Source organism: Etheostoma cragini, chromosome 15 (assembly GCF_013103735.1).
Source record: "Etheostoma cragini isolate CJK2018 chromosome 15, CSU_Ecrag_1.0, whole genome shotgun sequence".
Lineage (NCBI taxonomy): Eukaryota > Metazoa > Chordata > Actinopteri > Perciformes > Percidae > Etheostoma > Etheostoma cragini.
Window position 1 is genome coordinate 8575552 of NC_048421.1, and position 11294 is coordinate 8586845.

Below are 11294 nucleotides of genomic sequence, written 5' to 3' on the forward strand. Positions count from 1 at the left end.
GGTATACTGGAATAAAATATTTCAAAACAAAAACGGATTTAAGGTTCCTCTGTACCACATTTGCCATTGCTCTACATTTACGATTCAGTGCCATGATGCAGTTATTTTTTTATTTATTTATCTTGAGTGCATTTTCAGAGGGTGCAATGATTTTGAAATGGGCTTTTGTGCTTATGGACTTTTTGTGCATGACAACTATTCTTCATAAAATGCAACATTTAAACCTACAGCTGAAGCAAACACATGAAAACCATCTAAATGACAGTACTGAAGTGAGAATATGGTGGAAACCTTTGGAGCTCCCTGACTGCCCTTTACTGTTGTCACACAAAAGTCCACCGTCTGATGTGGAGATAACTGAGAGGAAGCGAGGGCTTTGATCCTTAATGGGGCCATGTCGGGTGCTTGGTAATGACATTCATTGCCTGTATTTACACAAGCACAATTATAGAGGTTATTCTGGTGGTAGACAATCAATTAGAGTGAAACTATGTCCCAATAATAACACAGATTGAAGGAAAGGTTATAGCTGGAGCCTGTTTGGGTGTAAAGGGTTGAGTACAAATTACCCTTTATATCTACAGTATCAGCAGCTCCATTTAAAGTTATTAATAAAGTACTTAGTATGCTTTAAATTAAGTGTTTGTTAGATCATCTTACAGTATCTGAAACATTCTTTCTGACAATACATTTGGTTGGGGAAGCGTAGTATGAGTAAAACAAACTTGTTCATATGATGTGTTGTCTGAGGGCTAAAGTGTTCATATCTTTTTGAAATGGTTGTACTTAAAGGTGTGGGACAAAAAGCCTGGCATCATCAAGAGAGGGGTGAGATGTGATGAATTGTGCAAATGAAGATAAGAGCATACATTTCAAGCTGCCTCTCCTTAAAAGGTGTTCTAGGTGTTGCACTTGTATAACATTTGGTGGCAGTAGTTGTGGAAATAAAAGACAAATCCTGCCTACCTTCTCACCTCCACACACCTGGAAAATTGCTGCGCAAGGTACGCATTATTTTTGGAGGATATAGGTGCCCCTAACTTCTGTAAGGGGACCATAGTATGCTTCAAAAACATCAGGAATTTGTTCAATGAAGACCGGTGCTTGGTGACAGTGACACACCGCACAAAATAGGGCGACAGTGGCTCAGCGTTGGCCCAACTTGGACCATAGTTGCCTTGGTGTGCCAGGTGCAAAGTGTGGCCATTCAGAAAAGGATTACTTTTTTTTACACTTCAGACACAATCGGTATTGGTCATTCTAGTTTGTCTGAAGTATACTGATGCCATACCTGACATATGGATGTAACACATACTGGATGTCACACATACTTCCTTACATGTACACGAGCGCACATGCATTATGATGCTGTGTTGCAATAGTTCTGAATCCTCTGTGCGCTTCTTCCAGAAACAACAGACTGTACAAAGGCTTTGTGCTGAAAGACTAAATTCCTGTTTCTCAGATGTCGGTCTGACAGTCCTCTCTCCTTTCCTCTCTCTTTTTTTTCTTCTCTCTCTCTTTGCCTGGACAGCAGAATCAGCACATCAAATAAATACAGAGATGGGTTTAGGGTTTCGCTGGAGACAGCAGAGCAGGTCACAGACAATGGGAACACATGGAAGTGTGCGAAACTGCGTGTTTAAAAAGAAAGTATTTCCAATGCAAATAAGTTTAGAGGCCTCTTTGAAATCAAATCGGATTTTGGAATTTAATAACGCCTCCAAATTGTTTTCTAGGGAAAAAGTGGATTCTTTTGAAATGATCAGTATTCAAAGCCAGGCATTCCTCACCTACCATAGAGACAAAAAACAACAGATGAGGGCTCATTATGAAGCCCATCCTTGGTCCACTAAATGTTATTATCATCATAAAACCTCCACACTATTGAGACATTGGAGAAGACATGGAGACATGGTGGCCATTTCATGGACTACACTGTCTGAGTAAGTCAGCTGGGGTTTGAGGGGAGCCGTTGGTAAAACATAAAGTGGTGGCTGAGGCAGAAACACTGGGCCCAAGGACTGTAGCGGTTGGCCTGAGTTTCAAACAACTGACTCACAGCGCTCTTTATCTGAACCAACCACAAACCCCCAACTACTCTTTACAGTTCAAACAGGGGCTTGAGCAGAAAGCCAATGCATAATAATGATGCGGGAGATGGGAATTCAAGGTCTATGACTTCAGTGTTAAGTTACAAAGCTAATCTTGGTTAACATGCATGTTGTGGTCATATAAAAACAAGGGCAACAGCAGGACTTACCCTAACTGAGGGATTAATTATGAAGTATCAAAAGAAGATCAAAAAACATGCTCAGAATTAAAGAAAAATATCAATGACAACAGAAAATGATGCACATTTTTGTTTTTATTAAAAAATTGTGGATTTTGGTATCAAATGCCTATAATATCCACAACAATAAAAAATTTAACAATGTTGAACGTAATCAGAATTGTATGCATGTATATATATATATATATTATACTCAAACAAGATGAAGCAAAACTTAAATCTGACAATGAATAAATAGTTCACATGTCAATAAAACCATGAGTGACAACAGGACATCAAACCAAAAAATGATTGGGCCAGTTGCATGACAGGTGTGTAAAATATTTGTAACAGTCACTAATGCTCACATCTGGTTGGACATCCTAATCCTTCATATCCCGGAATGGGGTCAGGATGTGGTTCTCCCATAGTTAACTGTGCAGAAAGAATTGGGTTATTCCAGCATTAAACCAATAAACCAAAATATTACATCAATATTAAAGAACACCATCATGGAATTTAATCCAAGTCTCTGATTGCCTGTTCTTTAAGACTCTCAATGTCTCTGTCACTTTAATTTGTGAGGTAAAGCACAGTGAAATAACTGGTAAGTTACTGTGAAGTGATTGGCAGTCCTGAGAGATGTTTGCAGAGATGTGAGCGCCAGCGTCGTTTGACAAGGCCTCTTATCCCTGCATATATAAGATGCGTTTCATAAAGACATAAATGGCTTTTACAGTATGATGGATGGAAGGCAATTCAAAGCCCTTAGGACTGGAAGCTGTCATACTCAAAGACAAGACTCATAATGTAACTGCACCATTAATAATGTGTAACAAAGTGTACTGCAGATAAGTAATTTTGGGTTTTCATACTTTACTACACTCACAACCTGAAACACTGGTATAAAATAAAGGCACATACAATACATGCGTTGCACTGTCCAAAAGTATAAGCTTGAACTGTGTACAGGCATGCAAGCACACCCCATTTTTAACAATCAGGCTAACCTCCTGCTGCGACAGGCATCCAGGTCTTCCTGTAGCAAAGAGGCTCTCTTCTGGAGGAAGTTAACCTGCAACACAGACACACAACGCAATATTTGGCAACAAAGTTTTCTTGAACAAAAATGTACTCTGATTAGTTGTTTAATCAAAATGAGGAGGAAACCAGTGCATCAGAATACAGATGGTGGAGGTGTAGAAGGTATAATGGCTTTGGGTGAAGTGTGCTTTTGGGTGGAGGGGGTTAGTTAAGTGGAAGAAAGGCTTGGTTGTTGAGACCAGGGGTCAGAACAGCATGGGTTGGGGGTCAGAAGATTAGGGCAGCAGGGTTAAGGCACATGGGGACAGAAGGAATACTATAAGCCAGGTTAGTTGAGGTTAGGATGTTATGAGAGGAGGCCGCACCATTCTTTTGTTTGACTACAAAGTGTGAGTATATTTATAAAGTGTCTTTTGCTGAAGTGAAAATAAACCCCATCTACATTTACATGGCATCTAGAGCCTGGTAGAATAATCACGGCCCTCCGAAAGAATCCGTATTGTTCTGGGACTACCGTACTGGAGCCGAGGGTACATTCCTTTTTGTGGGGGAGACCTCAGGAAAGTTCTAGCATTTCATTTGGCACTTCACACTGGTGAAGTATATGCAAAACCCCAACAAAATGTGGTAAGATGCCTCCAGAGATTTGGAAACTCTCCCCACCTTTTTGTACCACCATATAAAAATAATGCAGTTTAATGTGCAAAGCCCAAGATGTTGTCAAAGAGAGGAGAGACCACTCAGGTCATGAGTTACATCTTATAAACATATCTGATCAAAGAGCTGTGGTCTGCACACTGAAATGGGATCTTGGTAGACCTTTTTAAACAAGGCAGGGGTTTATGATCATGCCACTATTTTACAATATGTTGTACTTTGTGGTTGTATCATCATTACAGAAATGCCTCTTTTGTTTACAATGTAATAGCTGAGGAAGTGAAAGCCCTTTACTGATATTCAGTGTCAAAATGGGCCCAATGATATTAGTATGGATTAATTAAAAAGAAAAAAAAACAGTAGGAATATTTTACAGGTTGAAATTGTGAATATGAGCCAACAGACAACTTTTAACATTCTTAAAACTAAAGCCAACAGATTATATATATAGTATATACAGTATATATGTATATACACACACACACACACACACACACAGTATATATGTACATATATACCATTTACATATACATATATATATACACAGTACATACATATATACACGTATATATACACAACCTCACACACATATATATATTTATATACACACACATATATATACACACGTTTATACAGTTTGGGCACCCTAGAAAAAAAATTGTATTAATGTGCATAAAGAAGCCAAGAAAAGATGAAAAAATCTCCAAAAGGCATCAAATGACAGATTAGACATTTGTATAATATGTCACAAAACGTTAGAAATTAATTTCCATCATTTACACTTTCAAAATAACAGAAAACAAAAAAATGGCGTCTGCAAAAGTTTGGGCACCCTGCAGAGTTAATACCTTGTACTGCCCCCTTTGGCAAGTATCACAGCGTGTAAATGCTTCTTGTAGCCAGCAAAGAGGCTTTCAATTTGTGTTTGAGGTATCTTTGCCCATTCTTCCTTACAAAAGTCTTCCAGTTCTTTGACATTTCTGGGCTGACTGTCATGCACTGCTCTTTTAAGGTTTATCAATAGATTTTCAGTTATGTTGAGGTCAGGAGATTGTGAAGGCCCTGGCAAAACCTTCAGTTTACGTCTCTTGATTTAATCCACCATGGATTTTGAGGTGTGTTAAGGATCAATATCCATTTGTAGAAGGCATCCTCTCTTTAACTTCAGCTTTTTCACAGATGGCATCAAGTTAGCGTCCAAAATTTGCTGACATTTGATTGAATCCTCATATTTTTCTTGGTCTTCCAGATCTTGCTTTAACTTCCACTGTTCCTGATGACGGCCATTTCTTAATTACATTCCGAACAGAGGATATTGGCATTTGAAAACACTTTGCTATCTTCTTATAGCCTTCTCCTGCTTTGTGAGCGTCAACTATTTTCAGTTTCAGACACACACACACACACACACACACACACACCTCTATCTATCTATCTCTGGATAATTGTTCCGGGCCCTGTCAGTCTCTAATCTGTATCTGGCAAACTTTCAGTTCTCACCTGAGCTTTCAGAGAGGTGATAGTGTCCTCCAGTTCCTGTCTGAGCTCTGCTGGCATCAAACCTTTGATCTTCTCCTCGTACTCCTGACGCACCACAGTCACCTGAGAGGACAGAGCAAGGCAGTCAAACAGTGTCAGTTAACTTAGAAGGAACACAGGGAAAAATAAATCCATATAACACATTCGTTATTCAATCATCAATTAATACAAATGCATTATCCATGCACACACACTATTTCATTTGTTGGTATATTTGGATTAAAAAACATTGATGTAATCAAAACAACAAAATCAAGTAAATGATTTATCCTCCTTCATATATTTATGTAGACACTTTCAGACACGGTGCCCAAGTGAACAGCTCCCTTGGGGGACGCACGCACGCATGCACACAGACAGACAGACAGACAGACAAACAGACAGGCAGACATCCCCTGTTTCCCCTCTTTTGCTCAGAGTATTCCCTTGCTCTACAGACCTCCTTCACATCTCAACAGGGGGTCTGCCGACTGGCATGACTCGCTCTGCACAACACCCCCTACTGGCTGCTGATGACTACAGCCAGAGCTGACACAATGCATTTATGGGCTTGGCACAGCTGGGTTTGGACGAGGACAGGGCAGTTGTGGAGGGCAGAACACATCAAACACAGCAGAAGCTCAACAGCTAACTAGCTAGCTCCACTAGGGAGGACTGGAGGAAGTCTGTCTGGGGCTAAATTACACTCCACTAAACCAGAGTCTGATTATAGAACTAACACACACACACACACACACACAGAGACACACACACACACACACACACACACACACACGCACACACACACACACACACACACACACACACACACACACACACAGCGCTTTACAGTACTATAAAACCATTTACAGCTTATTGAAAAGAGTTTCAGAATGAATTAATCCAGATCTTAATAACAACTTTAGCAGAGCTGTAAGAATCAACTAGGGCTGTGAAAAGCAACATTTTTCACCCACATATTTCAAGGTGTAACCAGGGGAGTCTGCGAATGTTAACTGTCCATTATGTGTTTGACAGAGCCAAAGTCCAGCAAACGTTAAGAGTATCCCCGCGCTCTCCACCTCTCCTCTCATCAGTCTAGACTTTCATGTAAAGCGAGCATGAATGAGGTGAGGGGGAGGGAAAAAGATTGGTTTTCTTAAAATAATTTTCCTGTTGTGGATTTAACTGATTGTTCTGGCTTTGGCTAATTAATCTTCCTGGGCACAATGAAAGGGATTGGGAAGCACTTCAAAGCAACCTCCAGTATAAATGATCCCAACATGAAGCAGCCCACTTTGTCTCGGCACAGTGTGCAGTAGATTAGACTGCCACAACTTTGCCAAATTTTTGAAGATCCTTCTGCCCTTTTCACTTTGAAGTTTACAAAAATATGTATTTTTCTCTGTGTGTGTGTGTGAGAATGAAGTCAAGGATAATTTGAGAGTGACCTTTTTAAACAAGTGGCAAAAAGAAAACGGGTTTTCAAAAGCTTTAATTTGGATGTCCGGGAGTTTAAAAAATCAGCTGAAGCTACGGGAGTGCAAATTTTTCAAAAACGTCTATCTATCTATAGCAGCTTCTGTAGTCATAACAAAATGGCAAGCCAAGACAAAACACACTCAACTACCTCAGACCAAAGCAATAAACAATGGTTGAATAAACACATCCCTCACCAACCACTCTGAATTTAAGTCTAGATTCTTCAAAAGCCACGCTCCTTAGTTTTGCATTCTTGGTTCATGTATGGTGCAGTCACCACAGCAATGAGAGATCCGCTCTGCCTAAATTACAAGCTCCTTTGTGGCAATGCTGTCTCCATTTTCCTTCCCATACATTAAAATGGACACGGCTGCAACATCATCGGGACTCACAGGGAGCAGTGGGGCTGACTCTATATTGTATGTACAGTCCCAAGGGTGATCAAACCAGCCATAAGTGTTTGCTTTTGTAACAATGGCAGAGAAGTCCAAACCAACTAATGGATTATATGATACATTAAGGTTGTGTATCTGGCATCTGTCCTATGACTTTGTGGTCAACTGCACCAAAGGGTTGCTGTAACAGACAGAAAAGCATTATAAAATATTCCTTAACATTATTTAAAGATGTATTGTTCTTATCATAAAATAAGCACTGCTTAACCTGAGAGCGTATGGTACATGTTTCTGCTGCACAGTAGCACCCCAAAGCATTTGCAATCACATTTTATTTCATACTTTCAAAAGCACATCTAACTAAAGCTTTGCCATAGTTTACTATGCAATGTGTGTGGGTGGAGGCAGCAGTCTTTCTTATAACGACATCTCTGTTGTGGAAACATGCTTGGCTAACAGATACAGAAGAAAGCCGACAAAGATAGGTAAAGAGCCGATTCAAATTTGTGACTTCACTGTGTCTCTTAAAATTCAAAACAGGAGCATCTCTCAAACCCAACCCAAGATGCCTGACTGTTTCCTTCAGCTTTGCAAACTCTTCTTTCAACATCTTTTTTACAGCAAAGGCATGTTTTTTTTCTGACAGGTGGCAGAAGGCATGTGACGGAAAAGAAAAGCCTCCTCACAATTAGGACTGATGTCGGGTGCCTTTGAAAAACACTGTTGATCAAACCCTTCCATGAGGTTTTGGTCATTGACGGACTCCAGATGAGAGTGAGCGAGAAAGAAAAGAGAGGAAGGGAAACACGTGGAAAAAAAAGAAGCGTGCCACTGTTTCCCAAAGCAATGAAAAAGGACTGACTTTCAGGAGAAAAATCAGGTTTCATCTCCACGGCTCTTTTAAAAATCTGATTTTGTTTGTTCCTGATGAAGCGTGATTCTCTAGTTTTGAAGACTGCGAGTAGCGGCAGTCGTTTTCCCCTCCCAGTCATCTTAAAATGACAACATTTCATCTATATATAGTCTTTAGATTGTGGTTTTGACTTTCTCTTGCGTTTGGTACTGTCACATGGTTTGGTTTTTGACAGTTGCCAGCAGAAAGAAACAAGCCCTCAACACTTTAAATGTTCAAATAACGTTTGTCACATCATTGGGAAGCTTGATGTATGCTAATGATGTTGGGGTGCATGTGTATGTGTGTGTATGTGTGTGTGTGTGTGTGTTTGTGTGTGCAAGCTTGGGTGAGACAGGTTGAGAGGGTGAGTAGCTGCTGGAAAGACATTTTTGATATACCCTCTTGTTCCAAAGTGTCAAAAACCTTGTCAGGAACAAGGGGGTACATCAAATATGATGTCACTCAGAAAGTTTGCACCTCGACATCCACTGAGTTGGCACTCAGAGTTCACCATTTAAATTTAAAAACGCTTTGCTGCAAGAGGGAAAAAAGAAACAGCTTTACAAAAGTAAAAAAAAAATAAAATAAAAAGAAGGCAGGAGGAGCTTAGAAGTAGTTACAGATCTTAGTGAAGTTCTTAGAACTATGGGATGGATTGGTAGCTGGCTGCTAATGTAATGTGCCTCAACAAAAACAGCACACAGAAAAAAACAGAGGAGTTGAAAACTTAAGTTCAACTCCTCTGCATTTTCATGTCTACGTCAATACTGAACACTAAACTACAGACATTATTTCATTATTTTACCAAGCTTCCATGTTGCATAAGAACACATCTCTGAAACAATTCACCGTGCCCATTGCTACTGTCTCATTATGTATTTATACAAAGAACTGTAGTCTTCAACATTCTGCTTCTCTCTTCAAGGAGAATTGAAGCACACAGTGAGCTGCTGATCCGCCATTTTAGAATGGGGGAGCCTGCGAGGGCCCTGCGAGTGTGAGGCAAGTAACATCTGTGTGAAGTCTGGGCAGAAAGGCTGTTTTTGCATGTGAGGGATAAGATTACAAAGACAAGTCTTGGCAGATAAACTAGGGCAATATCAGCGTGAGGAGAGCCAGAGTGGAGGTTTATTATCATACACAAAGAAACAAAGAACCCGTGTGCACACAACAATGCAGATGCACATATGATGTAAACTAATGCAAACAGTTTTACTCAACCCTAATAGAAAATGTAAAGTTGAAAAGCTGTTTACCTACTGACATGCATCATGCTCGCTCCAACACACGTACACCTGATCTGAGGTGAGAGCAGGGTAGGAGGCTGAAGTAAATGATGATTCAGACAGCCTCTCTCGCCACACTGGGAGTAGAACTCTGACTTCTTGCACTTGCAAGCAAGCATGCACGCACACACACACACACCAACACACGTTTAGCTCTGTGCAAAGACACCTGTAAACCTACTAGTCTTAACAGTGACAATGGGAGAAAATAAGGGTAGAGTGACAGACGAGGGACAATGTAAGGGACTCAGAAACAACTGACAAGGTAAAGCAACATCAATAGATTAGAGGTAGTACTGACACAACACTCATCTATTACTGCAAACAGCAAATTCTTTTGACCAAGAAAAAGAGTACCAATTGGAGTTGGGTTGATTGCACATATTTACACAGAGGACTGATCATTGCGGGCTACAAAGCATTGGGTAGATACGGCTCACTTCCTGGGACCAAACTGATGGGATTGGGGAAAGCTACTGGATCTATTAATCGATCACAAATAAATAATGTGAACTGAATAAAGAAATCAATCTATCACGTTTTCCTTGATTTAAAAAAAAATGTTTGAAGAGATGAATCTGTTTTCTAGGAAATTTGATGAATAGAAATACTAAGAACCTGTCCATCCTATGAGACAGCAGGCATGTCCAATGTCAACGCTGCCTTTCCTTCCTATCTTACTAAAAACCTCTTACTATAACCATACTTGCAGAGCCTGTCTCAACTGTTGTATCTGTTGTGGGATCGCTTTTAGCTCAGAGTTGGTTGATACACAGAGATTCTTTTATTGTTATCTGACTGTGGCCCACTTCCTGTTTGTGTTTTTGCTGCCAACTCTGTCACAGCTAAACAAACTGCGATAAACAAGTGAAATGTGTTTTTCTGCCATTGTGCTATATTAGGAACCGTCATTACAGTACGTAAGTATGTAAGATTGGTACCAAATGCTTAATCACATTCTTAGTCTTGTTTACCAGTTCTTGAGTTTGACATATTGCCGGATTTAAATCATAACGCTGATGATTTTATACCAGAAAGAAGCCTTTTTTTGTTATCAGCACTAAAATCTGTTTTTTAACGGGTGCCAGTATTAAAACATTTCAGTCATACAACACTAATCTCTATAGCCCACAAGCAATAAGTGGGTTTTGAGTGATTTAATGTGCTAAAAACATAAATAATATTGTAATTTTATTACATGAATAAAATGACATCCACAATATCCTTGTTTTTTAACAAAACTTTATGACACTTTGCACAGTTGAATAGTGTGAAAATCAGATTGTATTACTCTTCAAAGCAGTGGACCAACATCATCTACCTTTGCCTCAATGCCCTGGAGTGTTGAACACCTTTGTACTTACACAGACTGACACTGAGTATCGAAAATTATCCTGAGAAATACTGACATCTCTCTTGCTTATTGTCACTAGCTTAATAACTATAGGCAGATATAATATGTAAACAATGTGCCTTAGTGGCTACTAGGAAACTTGACCATGTGTTTGACACGCACGCACGCGCACGCACACACACACACACACTCAAACACACACACACACACACACACACACATACACACACACACACACACACAAACACACACACACACACAAAGAAATACCAGAGAGCAGGTTCATTTCTTGTAACATTTTTTGCATTTACAGCACACCTACAGTGGGTACGGAAAGTATTCAGACCCCTTTAAATTTTTCACTCTTTGTTTCATTGCAGCCATTTTCCAA

The 11294-nt window shown here is 39.8% G+C and overlaps 1 protein-coding gene across 5 annotated transcripts in view; it reads right to left on the minus strand.

Moving 5' to 3' along the window:
• Positions 1-2435: 2435 nt before the first annotated feature.
• Positions 2436-11294, minus strand: part of cep112 (centrosomal protein 112) — a 98587-nt gene continuing 89728 nt past the window's right edge. For all 5 annotated transcript variants that reach the window (XM_034893978.1, XM_034893976.1, XM_034893975.1 and 2 more), the window contains 3 exons: positions 5474-5575; positions 3283-3347; positions 2436-2707 (listed from right to left, as the gene is read on the minus strand). In XM_034893978.1, coding sequence (XP_034749869.1) covers positions 2704-2707; positions 3283-3347; positions 5474-5575 — 171 coding nt within the window. In that variant the 3' untranslated portion in view covers positions 2436-2703. The remainder of the gene's footprint in view (positions 2708-3282; positions 3348-5473; positions 5576-11294) is intronic.